We start from the raw sequence: 26429 nt of genomic DNA, 5'->3' as shown, positions 1-26429 counted from the left end.
AAGGCAAGCGCGACGAAGAGGCACGTCGATCTAACGCCTAAAATCGTAGAAAAAAAAAAAGAACGACAGAGTTAGAGAATGACCATCGATGAATTAAAACGAAAAGGGCCTCTCCGTTGCATCGAGGAGACGCGACGAGGAACTCGACGGGTAACGCGGGTGTTACAACGAAGAAAGCCACGACGAAATTATCAAGGACAGCGTCGGACACGAGGCGAGCACAGGAAGCGGAAGTGCCCCTTCGAGCGCAGACTAGGATGGTGCAGCAAGCGCGCGCGTTCGTCGCGGCACGGGCCAACAACAACGCGAAGAAAGATCAACGGCAGCAACAACGGCGACAAACCAATGCGGTTAACAACGCGATCAAACCGTCGTCAGACATCATGCAGAAGAGTGGCATAAATGAGAAGGAGGTAGATATTGTTTATAATGGACGGCAATTAAATAGAAGTAGTAAATCCTTTGGAGAGCGGACGGAGAGAATGAGAGTGAGAGAGAGATGGTCGAGGGAAATTTCCCAATGACGAGCATTATTTCATCTTTTCTCTTTTCAAACCTTTTTCTTTTCTTTTCTTTTTCGATTTCTTTCCGTTTTAATTTTCGTTTACCGTTTTATCTCTTCTTCGAACAACGACGTTGAATCGCAGCGAAACCCATACAGATCGAACCGTCGAATCGATAGGATATGTGGAATGCTGATGAACGATGTGGAGACAGACCGATGGTCGGTCGTATCGTCGTATCCACGTTCAGCGAACGTAGTTGTAAACCCCGGCTGATCAGTCGAGTATAACGAGAGCACAACAGCGTAAACGCATTTACATACACGCCCGGATCACCTACCTACTTAGACTCGCAGTCTGCTCCTCGTCCGTTTCAGCTAGAATGACGCGGATGGCTTGCGTGTCTGCTCGCTCGTACGAGGGTGTATCGTCTAACGATCGTGAAACCCATCAAAGTCGATTTCCCACTTTTACGTCACACGCTTTACCCCGCATCCCGTTCCTTATCTTCTTTCTTCCTCGTCCCCCCTTCTTTTTTTCCCTCCCGACTCAGCAGATTGGAAGCGATCCGGTCCAAAATATCGAATCTCTTCACGCGTTAAGCGAGCGCTTGGCTCGCCAATCCCTTTAAATCGTATCTCGTTGCGAACCGAGCAATACACCGAATTCGTGTTAAGTAACTCGGTCGACACGGCTCGATCGTTTTCCTTTTCTTCTCTTCGCATTTTTCTTCTTATTATTCTTCTTCTTTTTCCTTTTCTCTCATCGAATTAACAACGTGACGAATTCGGAAACGACGATGGTCGTCGATCGAACGCGCGATCAGCTGACGACGCGAAAACTCGGTTTCGATCGCGCGCCCCAGAGGACGGAGGTGATTCGCGAAAGTTGGTAAGAGGGGTTGTTGGTAGTCTGTACTTATCCCCGAGGTTGACGCTTGCGCAGACGTGATCATCGTCGTGCTCGTCGTCGTTGTCGCCGTTGTCGCGGCCGTCGTGATCGTCGTCGTAGTCGTCATCGTCGTAGTCGTCGTCATCGTGATCGCCATGATCGCGATACCGCCGGTGGTCGTGGTCGTGTTCGTGCTCGTGGTTGCGATGATCGTATCGAGACAATCGTAGGGGAAAGCGGACGAGCAAGGAGAGCTGGGAAAGCTCGGCTATCAAGGGTGGTTCGCTTGTAGAGTAGCAGTAGGGGGTGGCGGCATTACGCGTATTGATTCTCCTTTCGCATCCCTCGGCTGTGCACTTCTTTGGCCGGCAAGCGAGTCCGCTCTAACCGACGAATACGAGGGAGAAGCTAGTCGTCGAACGGTGACGCGACGACGAGCAAAATCTCTTTGGACGTCGCGCGTCCTGTTTCGTACGTGGTATCGCGTGGCGACACCTTGGAGTCGGATCTGTCACCGACCGGAGGACGAGGATGCGTTCCGCTCGGTCCTCGCGCGACCTAACCCAGAGACGAAGGCCGCCAATTGTGATTAGTGACGTCAGACGCGTACGCGCTCGCGCTCGCGTTCGCGTTCGTGGCACGCCTCCGGGACTTTGTCTTCGAGCGTCGATCGCTGCTTCTTTCGTTTCCGTTCGAGCGCCGTTTCGGTTCGTTTAACGAGTTTCGGGTCGACCGACCGGGCAATCTACGTTTCTCGCCATCGATGTACGCTCCTCGCCCCTTTTTCGTTCTTCGCTGTCACCAATGGAGGAACTACTCGTCGGTGAATTCATCGAGGCGACGATGCGAACAGCCGAGTGTGCACTTTCGCTGTTGTCGAGCGACCAATCTTGCGACGCAAACAGTGTCTGAGTGATACGTGCTGATTCGTAAACGACTGTTTCTAATATTCGTCGAGATTCGTGCGCGCTTTCGGACTGGTTTTTGTGAAAGAAAACAGGAAGCTATTCGGCGATAGTTCGCGAAGATTGTTCGAACGAGACGATGTTTCGTTTCGTTTCGCTTTGGACACGCGCACGCAGTTGTATGGCTGCCGATCGCAACCGTACGAATCCCTTCCCCTCCTGTCTTTGCCACTTTCGTTGAAAGTCAACGCGAACCGTCGTTGCCTCGGTAAAAGCCTCTGTTCTGTCCGATAACTCGCGTATCTTCTTACTACCGTTTATGAAACAGTTGAACCGGAAAAGCGTGAAAGAAAACGATCGTGTGTGTCATTATGCGATTCGCAGGGAAGGATTCCTCGCAGAAAAGACAGAAAACAATTTGTTCCGCTTCGACGCATCTTCCCAACTCTGCGATGTCGTATACGCGCTTTATCTGGTTGATTTATGAATAAGGTGATACGGACTTGGTGCACATCGGCCGTAAACGAAAATGGCCAGGGAACGGTACGACGGAGAAGCGAATGATACTCGCTCGAGCGTTCCGATCGTTGATGCCCTTTTCTTGCTAACCTCCGAAGCGGCCGAAAGCTTGTTTCGATCGAGTCGGTCGCCATAAAGGAGAAGGTGCTGCGAGCAACATCTTCTCGATTGCCGGTCGATTTTCTTTGTTTCTTTGCAACACGCCGAAGAAAAACCGATCAAACTGGCGGCCTCGAAAGTTGCTGCAGCCTCCTCTTGCAAGATGGTCACTCGTGGCCATACGCGGGTAATCGACCTTGTACAAATTATTATCTCTGCATCTTCCTAGCTATCTTCACCTTTCTTTCGCAATGCAACTTCGTCGACAAATTTTTGCACAGCCTGTACGCTGGAACGCTGCGATATTAGAAACGCAATTCGCATGAAGTTTCTTTAACGAGGTTCGATTAAATCCCATCGACGAGTTTCCGTCCCTGGAAATGTGAAACGTGATCGCGTGGTCGCGTGGTCGCGACACGCGAATTGCATGCGTAAAGCTCGACGCGCTCTAGTAACAAGTCGAGCAAACTCGAGTCCATCGAACAAACTCCTGCGAATTCGAACAAAATTCACCAGCAAAGCGTGATATATATATCATATCATATATGGAAATAGAGAAATCTCGCGTAAACGATTGAAACGTTGAGTCGGTCGGTAGAATTCAGTTTTGTCGCAGCAGCTGCAACGCCATGCGAGAATCACCACCGTGCCTCGTATTCGGTTTTAATCTAACGAGATCTATTGCCTTTATTTCAGACAGGGGATGGCGTGGGAGTGTCGAGTAGCGGTGGTCGACTCTCGTCTCGAAGTCGGACCTCGGAGGAGCCCCACATCGGCAAGTACAAATTACTCAAAACAATCGGCAAGGGTAACTTTGCCAAGGTAAAGCTTGCCAAGCACGTGCCTACCGGGAAAGAAGTGGCTATCAAAATCATCGACAAGACTCAATTAAATCCCGGTAGTCTTCAAAAGGTAAGGAATGCGTTGTTGTTGAATCGTCGTCAGAACGAAGCTATTAACGAGAAGACGTGATCGGGATGTTTGTTGCGTGTTACAGCTGTTCCGCGAAGTAAGAATAATGAAGATGCTCGACCATCCGAACATAGTGAAGCTTTTCCAAGTGATCGAGACCGAGAAAACATTGTACCTGGTAATGGAGTACGCTAGTGGTGGTGAAGTTTTCGATTACTTGGTTTTGCACGGTCGAATGAAGGAGAAGGAGGCTAGAGCAAAGTTCCGGCAGATCGTCTCTGCCGTGCAATACTGCCATCAAAAGAAGATCATTCACAGGGACTTAAAGGCGGAAAACTTGCTACTCGACAGCGAGATGAACATCAAAATCGCAGATTTCGGTTTCAGCAATGAATTCACTCCGGGCAATAAGTTGGATACCTTCTGCGGTTCGCCTCCTTACGCAGCACCCGAACTTTTCCAGGGTACACTTTGTCTTTCCTTTCCTCTTCTTTTCTTTCTTTCTCTTTTTTTTCTTTTCGAGAGAAAGCAGCGATTTCATCGATCTATTTGTTTGCTATTTAGGTAAAAAGTACGACGGGCCCGAAGTAGACGTTTGGTCGTTGGGAGTGATATTGTACACATTAGTGTCTGGATCGCTGCCCTTCGACGGTTCGACGCTGAGAGAACTGAGGGAACGAGTACTACGAGGAAAATATCGAATACCGTTTTACATGTCCACGGATTGCGAAAACCTGTTGAAAAAGTTTTTGGTGCTCAACCCGACGAAACGGGCCTCCCTAGAGGTAAGCGGTCAGACGTGATAATCACGGCGAACATAACGCGGTCGTCGGCCGTGTACGACGGCGTTCTAGAGCGTTCCTATTTTTCTCTGCTTCTAGACTATTATGAAAGACAAATGGATGAATATGGGATATGACGACGATGAATTAAAACCGTACTTAGAACCTGAACCTGATTATAAAGACCACAAGAGGATAGGTGAGTCTGCCAGTATGTACATAACACTTACTATTTATTGTTTCTACATAAAATAATAAAACTGCATGATTTACGACCACCCAGTTGTCACGTCGACTAACGTCGCGTCGCTTCGTGTAACGCTGCTCGGGATCGAACGTGCTATACAGTTCCGTGAACGGTATACGACTCTTTGATCAAGCAACGGTTGGTCGTAATTAAACGATTCTTGAACTCTTCGCATCGATAGGACCGTCAGACGATCTTACTACGTACGAGAGCTGGCTGTGTTTTTAATGTGTGCGCCAAACTATGCGCAATAGCGATAGCGATAGTAATAGTACTAGAAACGGTGTTAGCGATAGTAGTACTAGTAGTGGTAGTAACAATAGCCATAGCATTATTAGTAGTAAGAGGCGTCTGTGAATGCATATTTTTCGCACAGCATAGCACCGGGCTTCTTTTGAAATGTTTCTTTTGTATCGATAAGTGTATAAAATCGCGAAAGTGTATAAAGTGTATAGTAATGTAATGTTTCTCTTGTGTCGAATCGATCGTATTATTCTGATATCTTTAGTGGTTGTGACTATGCCGTTACACCTGTTTGTTTTAGAGGCCCTGGCTAGTATGGGGTACACGAGAAGCGAAATAGAAGATTCCTTAGGACAGGCAAAGTACGATGACGTATTCGCCACGTACTTACTCTTAGGAAGAAAGACAACCGATGTGAGTACGGAAGGAGAGTCGATTTATCGAAAGTACGCGTAAGGTTAACCCGATCGGGGAAGAAGTAGAAATGAAAATGGTTCGTTTCGTAGCCTGAATCCGACGGCTCGCGGTCAGGCAGTTCATTGTCGCTGCGCAACATTCCACCGCAAGCTGGTTCGGGAGGCGGCGGCGGCGGAGGAGGAGGTGGCGGAAGCGGTGGAGGCACAGGCGGCGCTGTGCAGAGTCCGTCGCATAGAGGTGTTCATAGAAGTATTTCCGCTAGCAACCCAAAACCAAGTAGACGAGTCTCGTCCGGTCTTGAAACGCTTCGTAAGTAAATACCGTCAAACCTCTCGTTCCAGCCATATTCCAGATCAACGATTACCACCGTAAACTTATTTAATAACCTCTGCGTCAATCCGGATTGGACGTATCGCTTAGTAACGTACGCTATGCTATGCCGACGAACCTTAAAGACGAAGTAACTCTATCAGCTGATTAGGAGATTATCACGAAGCCTGTGTAGGTAGTAGCGGCGATTCGATCATCGAACGTGTCTATGTTTCAGCGAAAGTTTCTCTTGATTTTCAGTGTTTGCCCGTGCTAAAGGATTAGCAATTACGAGGATATTCGTAGGAAAACTCTTAGTAACGACTAAAGCCCACGTTGTTACGCGCGCGACTGATCCTATTCTTGTTTCGTATACGACGTTTATATTTTGCTAGGAGCAGCACCAAGTCCAGGAAACGCAACGAACCATAATCACGCGACTGCTACGACTGGTGGAACGGTGACTGGTGGCAGCGGTAGTAATTTTAAGAGACAAAATACCGTGGACGCGGCCACCATCAAGGAGAATACCGCTCGTGTTTCTGCGAGTCGACCTTCGGCTCCTAAAAACAGTCCTGGCCAATTAGATACTAGTGAGTTATTTTCGTTATCCTGTGACTTGTACCACCGTAATTCGATCGATATCTGTTCAATTGTTTTTTGCGGCGCTGTAATTGTGTAAAGCTTCCACGAACGTGTATCTGCTTTGGATAAGATTGCCCGTGATTCGTACCCTAATCCACCAATGTTTTGATTAATTCGTTATTTATTATCTTGTTCGTTTCTCTTTTACCCTTTGTCTTGTTTTTACCCTTAATTCGTAAACGTTACCGCAAGGACGTATCGATGCTGTGCGCTAATTCTAGATCGTTGTAGTCCTTTACTCTCCGAGAGTAGCGAAATCACCGTTTATCAAAAGTAGTTACATTTTTTTTGAACCAATACATCAATCGTAACGACGTCTACGTATTCGCTTATACCGATGACAATTACAAAGTTACGATTGTACGTGTACGTGTAATTTTAGCGTCGCATCTGCCTCTCTTTGATCCTTGCACTGAGAATTTATCGCGTACTATTTCCTACCATTTATCGTTTCAACAAATAAGAAAAACAGAATTGCACGATTCTCTTTACGAATGGAAGCAGATGAGACGCTGTGCAGTGTTTTGCGCGGTGTAACACGTGCGCGCCCCTCCCCAATTTTATTTGTACTCGTTGCCATGCTTGTTATAATTTAGTAAAGTACGCTGCTTTGTTTTGTGTTGAACTATATCTAATGAGGCTTGCAGTGACAATGTTCATTCTAGGCGTGGGTACAAGTCCCGGTGGTAGGGCATGGGCAGGCAAGAGCAATACGATGAACGCAGGGGTAGGTGGTGGTCGGCCTCTTACCTCACCTGCCCCTGGTTCTGTTGGTCGACGTAGTACCATCTCCTATGATCAAGCGAAAACGTCCTCCTCGTCTACAGAAAGAACCAACGACGCACCCAGGTACAGTGACATCCAATTGTTTTTCAAATCGTATTATTAAAAAGAACATTCTTTTCTCTTTCCTCACGATAAATCAAAGGGCGAGAAAGATCGTAGAGTAGCCTCGATGAAACGTAGACGCTGGATCCGCGGATCCGTTCAATCGCGCTACTGTAAAACTAACAGCGCGTTCGTTTTTCGAAGAAATATTCGAAAGAATCGCGAGCACGATCCAGTGTGTACGTCGATCGAACGATTAAATTTCGTTAACGCGCGCACAAATAGGCGCGGCCCGTGTAATCGTATGTACGTTACAGTGTTCCGTTATTGACTAAACAACAATGTTTTCGTTGTACCGACTACTAACCACGTAATAGGTGATTAACTCTTTAACTTTAACGAACAAACGTAGAAAAACCGGCCGATCGATAACAAACAAATCTGTCATGATAAGCCCCAGGGAGTTTCTTTGTTTGTTGCGTTGCTCTAGCATGTTGGCTGCTGCCTGCCAATCGTTCGTTCGCAGATCACTTTCTTTATGGCTTGACAGATCTACCGAAACAGATAGTCTAATTAAACGTGTATACATATACAAGTGCTTGCTAAAATTATACCGAATCACAGTTACATTCACATATCTCTTTACTCTGTTTTTTACCAGCGTATGTCTAGATTTATCAGCGTGTGTGTATAAAAACAGTCATTAACATCATCATACATACGTCACTGTTTATGTTTTAGCGTCATATTCCGTTCCCCTTATCGTAGAAGTTCTCGCGTGCTAATATCATTGGCAATGCCAGATAGAATTTTCATTTGTCATCCGCTCACCTTAACCTACCCTATGTATCCCTCTATTATCCAGCCAACCTTCGCGTAGCACACCCTGTTCCTCTAGTTTTCATTGAATTCGATCGCGTCCTACGAAACATACCTACGTATCTATGTAGTACGATCAACGTAGATGAATGAACACGCGACCCAACACCCAGCATCGGTTCGTTCCGTTCCTCTTCTTTCCCTTTCTTCTGTTCCTACCCTTTCGAACAGTTTCTAAAAACAGAAAAAAAAAAAAAAAGAAAAGAAATAAGGAAAAGAGTTACGGGATGTCGTTTGACGTTGAAGCGATAAGGAAGAAACATTCGCGTATCGGAATGACGTAACCTTCCGTTATGAAATTCCGATACGTGCCACGAAGAGATTCGACTACGAACGTGTAAGGAAATTCAACGAGAATCTTAGAAACGTTTAAAGCAAAAAAATACAAAGGGGGAAACGAAAGAAAAAAAGAAAAAGAGAGAACGAAAGAAGAAGGGGAAGAAAAGAGAGAAGCTAAAGTAAAGAGAAACGCGAGAAAGTAAACGTAACGTCGACGCGAATAGCTATAGAAATCGTAGAAAAGTAGGGCCGGGCAGAGTGCTGATTAGTTTTGTACACAGCCTTGGCGAGGGCACTAGACCAACGCGGGGTCACACCAAGTCTGCGAGCATCAGCGCAGGTCACCGTTCCTCGAGTGGCGTACCCCCCAGCGACCATTCACTACTGGACCCTCAACCACGCAACGCCCACAACTCCTTACTCGCCACTGCTGACCCTCTTAGACAGAGGTACAGATCCTCAAAGCCTTATCAGCCAACCTGTATACAGTCCTCTATTAGATATGCGACAAAAGTCTAACGTACCGTTCTACCGGTCACATCGATTACATCGTTCTACCACGAATCTTTCTATATCTTAAATTCAAAGCGATCGCTTAAACTTTAAGCGTGCAATTTCAAATTCCACTGAAAAGATTCGATCGGATCGGCCGAGGCCACCGAACCTGTTCTATATGGAAAAACTCGTTCGTCGTTGACTCTAAACGATTTCAACGAGGCACGGCAGAATTTTACGTTAGACTATTGGAGCACTCTGTAACTACAAAATATATTCGAATACATTCTTTTCATTCGTTCATATTTTACATATTTATTTCCTTCTTGGGCCACTAACTCTCTTAGGGCAACTAGAACTTGTGTCTGGCGCGTTCGTGCCTCGAAAGAAACTTAAAAATTGTACAACGTCTTGTTCGCGATGCAAATCGGCCCTCGTAGGTTCGTCCTAGGACAGTTTCTGGTCACTTATTCGTAATCACCATCGTTTTATCTAATTTCTGTTTCTAATTTGCATGAGTATCGTCGTTGTTAGTTATCTACTAGCGATCATCGGCTTTGGTCACCGGTTTCTCATTTATCCAAACTACCTTGTTTCTCGCACATAATTCTGCGCCTAACGACCACAATCACCGTGTTCACACACGAACAGCCAAACACCATTCTGCATTTTTGCTCCAAGTTATCTTTCGTTTTAAAATTAGCGGGTAACCGTACGTTATAACGCGAAACGGTTTAACGTAAACACCGCGGCAATGCGTGAATTTGCGTGTGCCTTGAGATAGCAACGCGTGTGACAGCATGCGCCTCGGCGAGAAAAGAATATCGCAACGTAACGTCGGAATCGTCGAGTATCCAGATACGACGATCGCGGCGTCATCGTCCTATCGAATTGGCTCTATTGTTTCGAACGAAATTTTCCGTGCGACGTGCACGCGCGCGTACGTATCGATAACTCGATCCTCCAAACGTGTCCAATTCTTTCTCCTCTAATCGATACGAATTTAATCGGTGTTTCGTCAATTCGAATCGTACGTTGTATCGACGCATACGCAAATAGAACGCAAAACTGTTTCGCTACATTTTATACCCGCCAATCATTTAACATTCGCTAGATAAACCAAACTAATTCGTTTCAAATTCCGCTTTCTTAGCTCAGACTGTCGAAGCTTGTTTTGCAAGACATACAAAGATCGCTTGTGCATTATCTACTTTTACAACTGCCCCCTTGAACCTCATGGAAGAATTCGCGTGAAAAGTGAACATTTTACTTTACATCCTATGTCTCTCTTATTTTGCATCCTTGTCTTTTGCTTGTTTTTTTGTTTCTAACGAAAGATGTACGAAACGAAAACGAGGATTCCTTTGTATCGTTTAAGTGCACAAATTTCTAGCAAAAGAACCGACACGGGCAAAGCAAACATTATCGATATGTATATACATAAGTACACATGTATATACGTATTATGCACCGATAGACACGCGCGTTACCCATCAATTACGAGAATAATAATAGAAACACGATCTTTTCTCAACTAGTTTGGGTGTATCTCCAAGCAATAGACTGGCGACGCCTACAACACCGGCATTTCCGAGAAATGTCCCAAGCCGTAGTACGTTCCATTCTGGCCAGAATAGAGCTCAGCGAAATCATACTCAGGTTCGTAAGTTTCGATACATTTTCTTTCTTTTTTTTTTTTTTTTATGGTAACGATTGGAACATTTTAACGATCCATAGATCGAAGATGATCGACATTTTTAATACAGACGTTGTAAGCTAACAACTACACCGTTAAGTTGATTTATCGCGTGCCTTTGCATTACCATGTATAGTTGTGTTCTATGAACTTTCTAGGGTCATACGCATACACAGGACACAAATGCAATTAGTCCATTAGCGAGACCGTCCTTCTTCTCCAAGTTATCCTCGAGGTTCTCCAAACGGTAAGTTTTGCCGATTCGTTATACGTACATACATTGGAAAAAAAAAACAGAAAAGAAAAACGGTTTCTCGTATTCGACAGCATGCTAGTACATGTACCACTGTAAAGTACCACCGTTCGTCCACAAGTATATCTTTAGCTTACGATCGAAGTTCGGCCAAGTGTCTAATCGTAAAATTTCGATGGACGACAATCGATCAACCTTGTACGATAAACGATGAAATTCTTTTCGGAAATGCAAATTTTTCACCGATCCGCGTACCGAACGAATCGCGCTCGACCACACTCCGATTTGAAAAACATTCTTTCTTCGTGAAATGGAAGGAGAACGAGTAAACGTAAAGTCGTAGTAGAAGTAATGTAAAAGTAAAAGAAAGAAAAGAAGAAGAAGAAACGGCAGCAGAAGAGGAGAGGGAGAGAGAGAGAGAGAAAAAAGATAGTCCATGAGCGAAAAGAAAGAGATAAAACGAGAAAGTGGTGTACGTACGATACGTTCGATTCTAGTTCGCGAGCCAGACGTGTATTTCATTCGATCTTGTAACACGGTTGTCCGATTATAAAATCATCGCTTACGTCTATATATATCGGAAAGAAAAAGTTCGAAACGCAAAAGCTTTTACAGTGGGCCTTTCGATGCATGCGTAGCAATTAATCCCGTGAAACGAACGATCTTCAACTGTATTTATACTTATGCTACGATAATTTAAACGAGTCGAACCTATCGTTTTGCATGTGATATGATATTTCTGTTTTAAGGATGCACAATGACTATGTAATTCTAAAAATTTCTTATCGATACGTCAAATATTTCCGTATCGTATTTAACGTAACATTTCTATACAAGTATACGTAATATACTGCAAAAACGATATACAGTACGATCAATTAGTAACCCGATGAGCGAGCAGCGACCATTATCAGTGAAAGCGACGAAAAACGTAGCTTGTTCACGATACATCTCGTAGTCGTATTTGTTTCTACGCCGTTTTCGCCGTTTCTTTATCCCATAAGCATCTGCTTCTCAGGTTTCTATAGCACCCTTTTAGTTCGACTCTACTCTCTTCGGTAACCGATTGTTACACACACACACACACACACAAACAAACAAACGAACGAACGAACGAACACACACGCGCGCACAAAGACCGAAACGCACATACATACGCAATACATATACGCACACAACTTGACAACGACCGTTCTAATTCTCATCTATCTTTATCTATCTACCTGTTTCCCTTCGATTCCTGTCTGGTTTTCCTATATAAAAATATAATTCGTTAACCGAGAAGAAAAGCATCAAGAACAATTATAGGAAAAATGTATTCGTCGTCCGTTCTGTGTCCTTCATAGCGAACGTACCGTTATCGTGTCTGCTTAATGTTCGAACGTTCCTATTTACGAAAAAAAAAAAAAAAAAAAAACCCTGAGAATTCATCGACGATAGTAATACCGCTTGGCCAGCTCGAGTTCAGGCCACCTCGCATACTCATTGTGCATCCCTTTTTGACTCGACTGTAGCGAGGCATATCCTTGACTTAGTACTTTACCTATACTTTATATATGGAACCTTGATTTTGTCGCATACAACGATCATTACAATAATCGGAAAAAGCGAAAATGCGTGTTGTTATATTGGTACGCGTAGAAATAGAGGTAGAGTAGAGGGATAAAGCGTAGGCGATAAAACGGTTCGAAGCGAGGACCCAAGGCCACAGAATAACGAGAGCAATCCAGCTTGTTCGTCTCACCGTCAGCATCTTTTCTACTTTCACGATATGGTCACTGTACGCATCGTCGATACGTACTATAGACACAACTGTTCGATCAAACGGAAAATTCTGTCCGATTTGCCGACACGGCATAATAGCCATTGGTGCATCGCTCAAATTCTTCACACTTGGATTAATGTTTACCGGTGTATTGTATGCTACAGGACATGAACCGATTAAATCTTGACATCGCTCGAGCTTCGTCAAACGATGGCCGTAGAGACGCGCAAAACTTAACGACCGATGCGCGCACAGAGAAATTCGCGCGAACGCAGCAAAACCAGCGAGCCGAGCGCGTCGCGTTCTATCGGCCTGAAACAATGGTAACAGCATCCGTGTTACCGGCTCAACGATCCACGGATGTCGGAATGCGTTTGACCAACGAACGAGACAGTACGAAACGAAAAGAAAAGAAAATAGGAAACGGAAGAGGAAAGAAGAGAAGAGAAGAGGAGAGAAGAGAAGAGAAGAGAAGAAAAGAGAAGAACAGAGAAGAGAAAAGAAATAACGCGTTCCGTCTCTCGCTCCGTTATTCTGTGGTGTATCGTCAAGCTTTTCAGAGTCGACAGATCGTTGTCGTTGATTATAAAAGAAAAGTTCTTACAATATTGTTACCGTTAGGCGCACGGAGTGCGACATTCTCGCGTTCATCCTATAACGATCCTTCGGAACGCGAAGTGTCTTCCTGACGCGCGACGATCCAACAATCCGTTGCTGTCGCTGTTTTTTCGTCACCATCGTCACTACCGTCGTCGTCATCGTTACCGTCACTGTCGCAGCCGTCGTCGCCGCAACTGCCAGCCCGCAGCCTTATCCCCTTAGACTTAGCGTTGAAAATCGTGCCTTTCCTAATTCAGCCTGCCAGCTATAGTGAACGTGCACTTTCATGCCGCTCATCTTTTAAAGACGTACCTATCTATACATAATCTCTTTCTATTTTTATACGTATATTCATCGCGTCGTACGTCAGCTTCGTTTTACCTTCTTCGTCCTAAAATAACCGTAACGAACGTCGGCCACTCATCGTCGATAATTCATCGATCTTTCGTCGATCTTTCGTCGATCTGGTTCATGCGAATCGATCATTCCTGATCTTGTTGAATAACCCGATCCTTTGAACGCTTTTCAACGGTTTACTTGATCGAACAGACTTATCCACTTTTGTATGTAACGCGTAGAGCTCGCGAGTAGTCGCGGTACGATGTGCTCGTTCGCCCGCCTGTCCAGTTCCTGTCTTTAGTCTCGTGGCAAACTGACAAAGGAGCGACGAAAAGAAGAAGAACAAAGCAGGAAAAAGAGAGAGAGAGAGAGAGAGAGAGAGATAGAAGATGGAATGGAAAAAGGAAGGAAAGAGAGTTACATTGGAAAAATAGGAAAAGGAAAAAGAATTGTCAGATCTAAAGGGGAAATAGGGTAAAAACGAGATGGAGTGATCTTAAGTCGCGCGTGGCACGTGGCACACCGTTACGCGCTATCGTTGCCAATTTCCGTTTCCATTTTCGTTTCCGATATTATTACCTTTAGCGTTATCGTTACAGTTACCGTTACCGTTACCATCATTATCGCTGTTACCGTGTTTACGATTAAAAAAAAAAAAAGAAAAAAAGAAAAGAAAAGAAAAAAGAAGAAAAATACGCGTGAAACGATGTCGGTGCAAGCGTGACTTTTTACGCGTGGACAGTGCCAAAGTCGCACGGACAAAATATATAATCTTGACGGTTCAAATCACTCGGTAAAATCGATCGTTGTCGTATTAACAATCGCGAAGAAGAAAACATGCAGGTGTACCGCTTAATAATGTCAGCGTGTTTTTGCCTCGTTAGCCTCGTGACCTTTCCCGAAAAGTAATTGTCGTTTGTCTACTTTAGGTCCGATCAGTTGACCAGAACGTTTGTTTTACCGACGAATTCGACGTTGTCGATGAAGCGACAGCGTTCGTCAATCGTCGTCCATCGCGTGAACGTTCTATAGCTTTGTTTTTGTTACCGAAAACGTACGAATACCTATCCTTTAGTCCTCGTAAAAGTGGTATAATTGTACTAACAAACGTCACACGGTTCATTTCACAACAATAATGGAGTACATGAGAATTCTTCGTACGTTGACAGGTTTTCTAAGTGAAGGCTGAAGTCTCGCCTTGTTTCCCTCGAGCCGAAATGAGAGCGAGCCGCACGCTGAATATCAAGCAACGGCAATATACAGACATTTTACCGGCACAGTAATTAAAGTCCGATCGACCGGCCGACTATAACTTCTAACATTAGCGTATTCCTATTATTTTCTTTTCTTTCTGTCTTCATTTGTCTGATAATAATTTTTACTTAGATTTTGTATCAAAGACATATATCGAGAAATGGTTAAAACTTCGTAGCGATGATACACACCGTAAATTCGAGGAAATATATTGGATATCGATAATTTTTTAAACTAGCTCGTCGATCGTTTCGCGAGCAAAATTCTCCGGAGTAGAACCGCGTGATTTTATTCGTCGCCTCGTTACGCCAACACGCCGAAACCATCTCTTTATTCGATCTCTTATTATTAATCGCTCCCTTTCAAATCCGATAGAATGAGAGGACAGCTAACGCGCGTTATCGCGATAATAACCGAGCGTTACGAGTTGTATCGCCTCTTCGTTCTTTGTTTCTTCATTTCTTATCACTGTCTGTTCCTTTTTTCTATCGATATCCAAGATATTTGTTGCCTTACGTCGGAAATGAACGCGAATTATGTTTAAGTTTACAATTGTCAAATTTCCATTCGATGCTGAACGCAAAATAGACTCGACTGAATCATCAACTATAAGAAGATTCTTATATCGATTCTTTTCTTTAACCGAAAATGCATTTTTTTTTTCTTCTTTTTTTTTATACGAATGTACATGTATGTCGCAATATACATATGCGTGTAATTTATGTAAATATATGACATATATAGTTTCATACATTTCATGATATATAGTTTCAGTATTTGCATTCGTAAAGTATTTTGTACAGCTTCTTAACGTAACGATGAAAATAAATTATATCTCACAAAATGGAAAAGCAACCAAGAACAATTCAATGAATCGTCGAACGTACAAGAATTCGGCGACGAATTCTCAAAGAATCGATATCAGACACGTCGTTGCACCTCTTTATCGGCTAACAAGCAGCTTTCGCATTCGTTATTTTATATTCGTTATATTCCCTTTTTACATTTGACACTCTTATCCTATCTAACGTTCGTGCTTCGCACTCCGTTATTAAGAATCGGCCGATCCGATTCCATCGATACGCGATGCATTTTCCTACTTCTATTCCGAATCGCTACGAAACACGATGTAACGTATATCATCAAAGGCATTCCATTGTATTTTCTCCTCCGCATGCCTTTTTTTTTTTTTTTTTTTTTTTTAAACATACTCGCCGTATCGAAACGGCAATCATCCGTTGCTCATCGACGTATTTATCCTGGAAATTCAGATTTCCTTCGGACACCTTCGAATTTCGAATTGCAGCTCAATTCTCGAGTTCGAGTTGTGTAAACGAACAGCAAACTATTCCGTTGCGCGGATATGCATTTTCTTCCTACCGCTAAACAGTTTATTTAGCAAAGAACTATTAATAGTAATAATTACGATAACAAACGGACGAGGAAAATGAAAAGAGAGAGAGAGGAGAAAATCAGCAAAGCGACATCAGGCTTTCCATTTCTTTCGCATTAAAGCAATACGATTCGTAATTGATCTCAATACTAAGCAAGTGCGTGGCAAAAGTGAAAGAACGAAGAAAAGGTCAAGTTTTAAAACAATGGGTTATCTCTGCTGTCCAACAGAAACGCGACTTTTGTTAAAAGAAAAGAAAGGGGGAAAAAAAAAAGAAAACGTCGAAGATTTAAAACGAACAAGACTCGAACGGTTTGTTCCATATTTTTATATGCGATATTATCCTATCGCGATCGATGTAGTATGCTAGTTAGTTAATTTAGTAAAATCATATACAATTTATTTTTTATGATAATCGCGATTTAACGGAAAATTACCTATTCTTCAAACGTCCTTTTTTTTAACGCAACAATGTTTCACGTCCTATAACACGAACTCGTAAACCTCGAAGTCGTTTTTCCACTACGATCGATGTCATATTTTTGCGAATACCTATTTGTTTTATAACTTGTACGAGAGATACGTAAGCAAACTACAAGAACGGAGCAAACAGTATCCTATATTTAAATACAAGCGTCCTCTTTGTCAGATAATTGTCAGGTAATCGATCGTCTAAATGGTCTCGAATATTGCGTAAACCAGATCATTGTCGAAACTGCGTGCCTTCCTCTTTTCGATGTTATACACTTCATGCGTATTTTTACTATTAAAAAAAAAAAAAAAAAAAATAATGAGAAAAAGGAAAGAAAAAAGAGAAAAAGAGAACGACGAAACGAATACGAAACCCTATGCACTAGTTTTTCAAGCATCGATACAAATTTCACACGGTCCGATGAAAATGCGTAATATGTACATACCGAACGAGATACAATAACTACCATTATTTACAAAAGAGAGAATACGAAAGTAGAATAAAGATTTGTAATACGTTGTGGTGTAAGTGAAGAAAGAAAAGGATCATGTGACGAAAGTGGGTGCCTGATCGAGCGAACGAGCGAAAGAATGAACGAAGAAAGGCCTTGGGTGAATTTAACGATTAAAACTGACGAAAGTCTTTTTGTTTTGTCACGAGTTTTCGTCGATCGAACGAGGTTGCTTGCTCTGGTATAGAAAAGTATCTTTTCGCGCGTTAATTCCAACGTTTTTCTTAAATCAAAAAAAAGACAGTTCATCGTGATCAATCAATTATTATTCTATTATTATAGTTACTCTATCTAACTTGGTAATCTTCGATGTCATACGACGCGCGTTCGTATAGAATCGAAAGAAAACGTTGGGTTCCATTGAAAAATTCCTTAGATTCCGGCGATGGAAAAGAAAAATTGATAACGCATTCCCGAGATCCCCAAGTAGATCGCTAGTTTACACGCACGGGAGAAAGATACAGGAAATGGAATTTAAGCATCTGGAACTTGTCGTGTATATTGTAATACGTATAAAGATAGGAGGGATAAAGGAAAAGAGAAATGACACCAACAACGCAAGATTTTATACGCAAGATTTACGAATATAGCACACCTGTAAATGATATTAAATGCTCTTTGCTGCACTCCAGCTCCTATCCAACTGTTTAAACGTCTGGCATTTTTCTTTTCTCTTTTTTTCTTTTTTCTTCATTTTTCCCCCCCTTTCGTCGATGGATCTTTGACCGAGAACCGATCATTTTCATGGATCTATCTGAAAGACGATTACTTTAGATCTTTACGATACGGAGGGCAGTAAATAGCTAATAGAAAGTGAATAGAAATATTATTTAAAATAATTTTAAGAAGCAATAATAGTAATAATTTCATATTAATAAATATGTTAAAACTGCCTTATACATGTGTTGTATCAATTTATTTCTGAATCCTCTATTCAAAAGCAATTAAATTATTGTACGTGTGCGTTGTACGATGTATTGTTTTTGTTAAAAGCGTTGCGTGCAATTAGCTTTAGTTCGAACTGTAGATGCTGGAACATTTGAGACAGGAAATACGTGGACGTATTTTTGTACCATTGACAACAAGTATGACCATCGTAGACGAGTAACAAGCACTTAATTAACCTTCGTTTCTATTTATCTTGCTCTGAAATGCTAGAAAAGAACGATAATAAAATTCGTTTGACTCTTTTAATCGATGCTATCTATCGTTATAACTATCTCTGGTGTAACTCGCCAATGTTTGCGATAGGTATGCGATGATGATAGAAAGAATGGTGGTGCTTAAACGTATGAACTGAATTTGCCTGAATTTGATTTGATGATTTATCATATTTAGTATTTGCAACTACCTTTGTTTTGTTATTTCAGCCCCATGGACCCATCCGTACCTCCCAAGCACCCAGTAGTGAGGTACGTTGCTACATACCATAATACCATGGTCCACACATTCTAATTTCGTATTTTATCCGTTTTGTTCTGTTCTGTTGTCTCGTTCTTTCTTTTTGTGTTTCTTTTCTCACCGCTTACTACTTCTTCTCTTTCTTTCTTCTTTTTTTCTCTTTTATTTTTTCTTTTTCTTTTTTTTTTCTCAAGTATTCGTTCGTTATCACGAATCGTTCGAATCTGTATTTTTACTTGGATTATTTTTTATCGACGCTTAACTGCTATGTAAATCCATACAGTCTCATTACGACGTAGAATAGAGTGGCGCCTCTTTCTGTAAAGCAATGTGTTCGTTATTCGAAGAGCAATGTTTCACATGTATATGAATAGAAAAGCACCGATGTATATACTTGAGGCATACGTATACGATACAGATGCGTTACTTGCCACGCAATAATCGTAATTGTGTACTGTATACCGTGTACCGTATACGAACCACCCGAACGATCGGCTGGATAGACGGTAATATACATGTCATAGGAACAGAACGTTCCTCGTTCAATTTTTCACACACTCTTTCTTCTTTTCTTTCTCTTTTATCTTACAGCTGTGTGATTATTTCAACTATATTGAAATGTATTAGGTCGGATCGATTATTTTTTTCATATCTCACGATTCGATCGCGAGACAAGCAAGAAAAAAGGAAGAAAGTTTCTGTGTGTAATCGGGCCGCACGCCGATAATTCCAACGATGCGAAACGAAACGAAACGGAATACAACGGAAGAACAAGGAAAAGAAATCAAACGTTAGAGAATCGCGATACACGCTATTTCAAATTCGAAATCTTTCACCGTCTTTACGTATAATTAACACGTTTCTCGGGCAAATTGTTAGCTTTTTCTCGTATAAAAGTGTCGATATGTATGCATGTGTGCACGCATGTCACGTTTTATGTTGCGTCTTTCGAATCGTTCGATGATCTACGGCTTACGAGATCTTAATGCACGTGTTCCGCAACCATCGAGATCTCTGTGAACGACGAGACGGGAAATGGGACATGGATGCGATACGACACGAGAACGCAGAAAAAGAGCGGTAACGATAGATGAATGTTTGACAATTAACCGATACGTTTCAGTCGCTCGAATATTTTCGTACGAATAACGCGTAACTTGATCGAAAACATTTAATCTATACAACGTCGAGTTAGACTCGTGGTACGTCCTTCGGGCCAAACACGAAAAACACGTACGAGAAACGTGGTACGCCCTTCGGGCCAATCGTTAACAACACGAGCATGAAACGTATGTTCTTCGGACTACATACAGGCGACAAACACTTTTTTTTCTTGGTCGCATTCGGAATTTAAATCGTAGGGCAAGGGGTTAAAACGTTCTTTTGTTACAGCGGAGCAACCACTAACGACGAGCAGGTTAAACCACGCAGTCTACGTTTCACTTGGAGTATGAAAACTACGAGTAGTCGAGATCCGAACGAAATCATGTCCGAAATTCGAAAGGTATTGCAATGGATCGTACATCCTTAAAATATCCTTTTAATATATTTGTTCGTGTGCGTCGTAGAAGAAATAAAGAAAAGAAAGAGTATAACGATGATTGTAGCGCGTTGTCTCGTGCAAACTCTGATATTTCTCGAATTTCGAATATCGTAACGACGAGCATAAAGGATTTACTAATGTGTGTCGATCGATTCTCTAGGTGTTGGACGCCAATAAGTGTCAGTACGAGCAACGCGAAAGGTTCCTGCTACTGTGCGCACATGGAGACGCGGCTACAGATAGCCAAGTACAGTGGGAGATAGAAGTCTGTAAACTGCCACGACTTTCTCTGAACGGTGTACGGTTCAAACGGATCTCAGGCACATCGATCGGCTTCAAAAACATTGCTAGCAAAATAGCGAACGAACTCAAGCTGTGACTGCCGACAACAGGCGCTCTATCCACTCGCGCCAACCCATAACGCTCTCGTGATCGATGACGCAGATTCACGGTTACCGACGACTTTCAGTTTTCCTTCTTCTGGGACTTTAACCTCGTCGACGATACCGATACCGACACCGATACCGATACCGATACCGACATCGATACCGATACCGATACCGATACCGATACCGATACCGATGTCGATGCCGATGCCGATGCCGATACCGACGCCGACGCCGACGCCGACGCCGACGCCGATGCCGATGCCGATGCCGATGCCGATGCCGATGCCGATGCCGATGCCGATGCCGATGCCGATGCCGATGCCGACGCCGACGCCGACGCCGATACCGATACCGATACCGACACTGACATCAACGTCCATACCGATACCAATACCGATATTGATTCCGATTCTGATTCCAGTTCTGGTTCCGGTTCTAACCCTCGTTCCGAAACCAATAATCGAGAAATATTCGTTTGAACGATTGCCCGAATTTTGTCCCAGTCGAACAACGAAAGTAACGTCGGCCGAATCAAATTCTCACACTGATCATCGATCACCGATCGTCGATCATCGATCTATCAACGCGTTACGTCGTCGTCCTGCTATTTACTCGGAAGCCTCGAAGATACTGTGATCCGTGACCGTTGAACGCGCGCGTATTCAAATACTCCCGAGTGCCAAAACGAAATGAAACAGTCGGTTCTTCGTGAAATCGTTACTGCACGCGGACCGATACAATGACAGGAAGATTGGGAGTGCGAGGAGAATGGAGTGTTGCCGATCAGACAACGATGAACGAAAGAATGCAATGGCCACGGAAATGGGAAAAGAGGCGAGGCGAAAGGAAGAAGGAAAAAGGAGAACAGAAATGTCGAATTATCATCGAACGCTACGATCGCGGTAACACGATTTTGACGTTCTTCTCGTTGGTATACAAAGGATAGTTCCTGACAACCTCGATACCTCGAAGGTATCGTACGCATCGTCGTATCGATCGTTCGAGACATGCTCGATCATGCACACGTCACACAGGAGCGGTCGCCGTCACGTTAGAACTTGAAACGCTACGCGTTTACAGTATTATATATTGAGAGTTATTTTATCGATGTTACAACACTGTTTCCGGTGAAACTGAAAAATTGCCGTTTTGCGTAACTCAGGCCAATCTTATATTCGGTTACATTCTACTTTTTTAGAATTACACTCGAGCTTTCTTTATTCTCGAATTTCTTTTCTCTTGCCGCTAAATAGTCAGGGCCGAAACTCGTTAATGGAAAACATATTACGTTCTATGTAAACTGTGCCTAACGACGCGTATCGATAGAATTGACAAACTGTCTTCTCTGCGAACAAGGTAGGGAACAAGGGGATGAAGAACCGCATTTTTCGGAGAAAAACGAATGTTCTAGAGCGAGACGTTCGATCGAGCGCGCATTGTGCAGAACATCTACTACGTCGTGAGTCTTTCTTTTCGCAACGTTCACTTTTCGAATTGTTTTATATGTGAAGAGCACTTAAGAAGACAAGCGGTCTCTTTGTACATAATCGATCAAACTATTCAAGTAATCTGTAAAGGAATACGTAGACTTTTACTCGTAACAAAAGCATCTTTACACACTTGTCATTCGTTGAAGGTTGAAGGTATTTCAACCATTTCGAAATATTACGCGAGTGTATCAACACGTCCGCGCCCAACCATTTATCCTTTCAAATATTTTTACAACACCTTACTTTTTTATCTATATCGTAAGTTTAAAAACTATGCAACATTGTAGGCATCAGCCAAATTAATTAATTAACTCGTTATTATTACTATTATTATTATTATTATTATTATTATTATTATTATTATTATTATTATTATTATTATTGTTATTATACATATTTTTATTTTTATTTTTATCAATAATGTACCAATAATATTACGACACAATGTTAAACGTGTCGGAACGAGATAGAGAAAGAGGAGCTACTAATTATCGTAACTTAAGGATTATTATTGATCGAATCCACTCGTATATATCTCGCGCGAGTAACGATGCAAGTAAGTACTTTGCTCCGAAGCGATTCCGGGATATACCTAGCAAATATGCACGCGCGCACGACATCGTCGATAACGAGATCTGTTATTTCTACGAAGGATACTATGTAAGATTATATTTAAGTATTGTAATTGGCTATATACTATTACGCTATTTAACCTTTTATTCGCAGATGTATTCGCGGTTGAATGAACTTAAATTAGGAATTATTGTAAATGTAGAGGCGTCTAGAGAGACTTGGTGTATATACATAATATAATATACGAAGGTACTAAATTAACCAAATAAATGAAGCCTCATACACTATGAATGCAAATAAGAAATTTAAAAAAACGGCGAAAAAAGGGAAGGAAAAAGAGAGAAAGGAATAGCGGAGCGGAAAGAGGAAGAGGAGGAGGCAAGGGAAAGAGAAGAAAAGACAAGAAGAATAGTGGAAACAAAGCAAGGAGAACGAAAGAGAGAAAGTTCGAGACTCGAGTATCGCGCAATCTTTTTATATTTGCCTAAGATTGATCGTCTACATTACACAACAGGCAATGACTAATTTATTTAAATAAATACAAAACTCGAATGATTTTTTCACGTTTCTAACACGCGTTAAAAAAAAAACCACACGAACGTGCCTCCAAACGTCGAGCAAAATCTTCGTTTTCAATTCGATGAAAACTCTTCATTGTTCAGCGCATGTTTCTCCGGTGCATGGTTCTTTCGAGTCGCCGGAAACGACCGATAACGACCAAGTATTATTATCAACGATCTGTGACAATGTCGTTCTCGCGTTCGTAGAACGAATTCGCGAAAACTCAGTTTTCGATCTACGATTAACTACTGTGCGTATAGCGTTTAAGTGTAACTTCATCAATATCTTTTCCTTTTATGACCCAAATAAGTTGCAAGCAAATCGTCTTTCGACTAGTCTTCGATGAAGCTTCGTATTTCGAAGTGTTATTCGTATCGAGCCTCTCGATACGAATAATTATGCTATGTCGGACACGATTTTCGACGAATGATATGTAATACAGCGAACGGAAGATCCTTGTGACACAAGTCGAATCGCTGTCCGAATTTCCGATCCGTAAACTCTCCCTTTGTCGATTCCTTTACGTATAAAAAAGAAAAGAAAGCAAGAGAAAAGAAATGGACGTGAAAACAGAAGGAACAGATAAAAAGGAAGGAAGGAGAAGAAGTTTGAAGCAATGGCAGACATGGAGAAGTAGAGAAGGAAGTAGTAAACGAAAAAAGGGAAAAAAAAGAATGTAGAATCTGTTCGCAATGATCACGCGTGTCAATGAAACAGCACTGTGTATAATTCCAGATGCAATCGTCGTTGTGCAAAAAAGACACGATACTGTAGAAAACTGTATCTTTACCATAGCAATTATGAATTAATGTTACAAAATAAGATCCTTCGGTAGCGTTAATGATATATCCCTGTAAGATGCAAGTAGGCGCGAAAACGGTATTCCACTGTAACGAAATAAATACACATTCGTTCGTTCGTTCGTTCGTTCGTTCGTCCGTTCGTTCGTCCGTTCGTTCGTCCGTTCGTTCGTCCGTTCGTTCGTCCGTTCGTTCGTCCGTTCGTCCGTTCGTTCGTCCGTTCGTTCGTCCGTTCGTTCGTTCGTTCATTCGCTCGCTCGCTCGCCGCTCGCCATTCGCTTGCTTCGTCAAATAAATATGTAAATTGATGATCGATGCTTAAAGAGAAGAACTCGAGTTTAAGAGGAATACTAGTGGACAAGTAAATCGTAAGATGGAAAAGCTGAACGGATGACACACCAGCGCAGCGATTCGAAACGGCGAGCGCATGGTTCGCTCGTGTCGCGCGTTTACCCTCATCGCGCTGCACCGCGAAACAAAAAGCTTTTGTGATTTTTCTATTATGTAAGTAGTAAAACGATAGAGGGAGAAACGAATACCGAATCTGATCCGGTCCGATCCGGTTCGATTCGATTTGATTTGGTTTGATTCGATACGGTTCGGTTCGGTTCGTCATCCATCCAGTGACATCACTTCGCCCTGCACGCACACATATATACACACACCTACACAACACACGGTCAAACATATGCGACATACACGTAACAATTTGTAGATAGGTACGTACATACAGCTTTGCTAAGTGTTTTCTGGTGATCGGTATTTAGCCAACAAAATGTAGCAGAAACATTTATAATAAAATGGTAACACACATTGTTTCCCAATTCCTTTCGAAATTGTACACGCGCAACAGGGTAAACGTTCTATCCTTTTAAACAATTTTTTAACATGCCATAATGTTCTGTGATACGATCGCTCGAACAAGAATGCTAAAAAATGCAAATGGAAAACAAATCCAAGACAAAATTGAAAAACACGTCAATATATATTTCTTTATTTTTATTTATAAATCCGCGTTTTCATTACGAATATCCAAAACCTCGACTTTCTACAAAAATATGTAAAACACTTGTTTCCTGTTCACTGATGTAAAAGGAGAAATGTTAAACAATATATGACTCGAGGCAAAACAGAACATTTCATTTGTCAGAGAATAATATCTATAATATTTCTCACGAACATTTCTCAGAATCGTTATGGAATCCTAATACCGTAACGTATCCTGTAATGCTCTCCGATAATACTTGCACAATATTTCTGGTTTTTCTTCTAGCTTTATATATTCAGGTATTAAAAATAATTCAGTTATTAAGATAGATGGATAGATACGAATGAATTTTTCAAAAGTTTTATATTATTTAAGATAATTCCATGCGATTTTTACTTTAATGCAATTCTTTTAATTACATTAGTCTTCAAATAGAATAACATCTGTCGTCGAGCTATTCGAATCTAATTTCATAAATAATTAAATTAGAGCTTTTTCTTGTCGTCATTTTGTCGCCACTTGCCTCTCTGTTCCGTGGCTGAATGAAACACTAGCATAAACACTAGCAACAATTTTTTAAGTGAATGCACAATGACAACACGCGCTTGCGGTTTCGTTGTATTTCGACGTGTTCAAGGAATAATCGAATATCTTCTAATGCAAGTATCTTACGGCACGCATCATTGGACCCCACCGAAAGGTTTGTAATATAATCGTTCGTTCGTTATTTCAGCACTTAACCTTTCAGAAAGCAACAGAGTCGAATCTCTTTTTTGCGGACTATAGGAAACAACGGTACTGTTTCTACGTTTCTATGCATGTGATAGATTCCTATATTTTGTGTGCAGGTCATGTCGATCCTGGTGAGTCAGACATGGAAGCCGCGCTACGTGAAACAGAAGAAGAAGCGGGCTTATTGGTTAATGATTTAAATATTTTCGAAAACGTGAAGGAAGAACAAAATTACAAAGCAAATGGAAAACCGAAAGTTGTCATTTATTGGTTAGCAGAATTATTAGATCCTAAGAAACCGATTCGATTGTCACACGAACATCAAGCATTTAAATGGCTTCCACTGGAAGAAGCTTGTTCCGTAGCAAAGTATGAAGAAATGCAAAATACATTGAGAAATTTTAACGATTATATATTAAAAAATCTCTCTTAAATAGTAATATAGAGTTTCTACAAATCCTGATACTATTGTTAAAATTGTTATCTTTTCTTTCAAAATGATACATATACGTATAAGATCTTCCCCATAATCTCGTTTATAAGTTAACGGTAGTCATGGTGTTCGCAAATTTTTTTTTATACATTTCCTTATATATATAATCCAATCAAAGATAGTGTATTGAAATTTGTTTCTATCGTTTCATTGTCCGTTTCAAAGAAATTGTTAACTTTGGCTTAAACATAGTTTTAATTTAGTCATTTGTTCGAGTAATCGA

General features: G+C 41.9%; 2 protein-coding genes and 1 long non-coding RNA gene across 17 annotated transcripts in view; 2 read left to right on the top strand and 1 right to left on the bottom strand.

Annotated features, from left to right (window-relative positions):
* Nucleotides 1-24806, top strand: part of LOC100645231 (serine/threonine-protein kinase MARK2) — a 48197-nt gene extending 23391 nt beyond the window's left edge. For 2 of the 15 annotated variants that reach the window (XM_012307813.3, XM_048408378.1), the window contains exons 3-17: nucleotides 107-413; nucleotides 3614-3829; nucleotides 3915-4293; nucleotides 4394-4614; nucleotides 4711-4822; nucleotides 5403-5515; nucleotides 5608-5827; nucleotides 6223-6420; nucleotides 7120-7321; nucleotides 8740-8907; nucleotides 10492-10612; nucleotides 10808-10896; nucleotides 18607-18648; nucleotides 20030-20141; nucleotides 20341-24806. In XM_012307813.3, the coding sequence (XP_012163203.1) occupies nucleotides 107-413; nucleotides 3614-3829; nucleotides 3915-4293; nucleotides 4394-4614; nucleotides 4711-4822; nucleotides 5403-5515; nucleotides 5608-5827; nucleotides 6223-6420; nucleotides 7120-7321; nucleotides 8740-8907; nucleotides 10492-10612; nucleotides 10808-10896; nucleotides 18607-18648; nucleotides 20030-20141; nucleotides 20341-20559 (2719 nt within the window). In that variant the 3' untranslated portion in view covers nucleotides 20560-24806. Of the gene's footprint in view, nucleotides 1-106; nucleotides 414-3613; nucleotides 3830-3914; nucleotides 4294-4393; nucleotides 4615-4710; nucleotides 4823-5402; nucleotides 5516-5607; nucleotides 5828-6222; nucleotides 6421-7119; nucleotides 7322-8739; nucleotides 8908-10491; nucleotides 10613-10807; nucleotides 10897-12831; nucleotides 13984-14775; nucleotides 16517-18606; nucleotides 18649-20029; nucleotides 20142-20340 lie in introns of those variants that run through there. The other 13 variants (XM_012307893.3, XM_020863104.2, XM_020862850.2 and 10 more) reach the window with 12 other exon arrangements.
* Nucleotides 18089-20080, bottom strand: LOC110119345. Its single transcript, XR_002307758.2, has 2 exons — nucleotides 18588-20080; nucleotides 18089-18390 (listed from the first exon to the last, which is right to left on the bottom strand). It is a non-coding gene; the product is annotated as an uncharacterized LOC110119345 (long non-coding RNA).
* Nucleotides 24807-24959: 153 nt separating the features above from the next.
* On the top strand, nucleotides 24960-26176 carry LOC100645111 (bis(5'-nucleosyl)-tetraphosphatase [asymmetrical]). The gene is made up of 2 exons (XM_003392992.4): nucleotides 24960-25681; nucleotides 25830-26176. The coding sequence occupies exons 1-2, from the start codon at nucleotides 25573-25575 to the stop codon at nucleotides 26144-26146; spliced, it is 426 nt and encodes a 141-aa protein (XP_003393040.1). The 5' UTR covers nucleotides 24960-25572; the 3' UTR covers nucleotides 26147-26176.
* Nucleotides 26177-26429: the final 253 nt, after the last annotated feature.

Source organism: Bombus terrestris, chromosome 1, assembly GCF_910591885.1.
Source record: "Bombus terrestris chromosome 1, iyBomTerr1.2, whole genome shotgun sequence".
Lineage (NCBI taxonomy): Eukaryota > Metazoa > Arthropoda > Insecta > Hymenoptera > Apidae > Bombus > Bombus terrestris.
The sequence above is the reverse complement of the archived record's forward strand: the minus strand, read 5'-3'. Positions and strand labels throughout refer to the sequence as shown.

Coding starts and splice junctions, on each gene's coding strand:
- LOC100645111 (XM_003392992.4), top strand. CDS start 25,573: ATGACAACACGCGCTTGCGGTTTCGTTGTATTTCGACGTGTTCAAGGA. Junction 25,682..25,829: donor TCATTGGACCCCACCGAAAG/GTTTGTAATATA, acceptor TTTTGTGTGCAG/GTCATGTCGATCCTGGTGAG.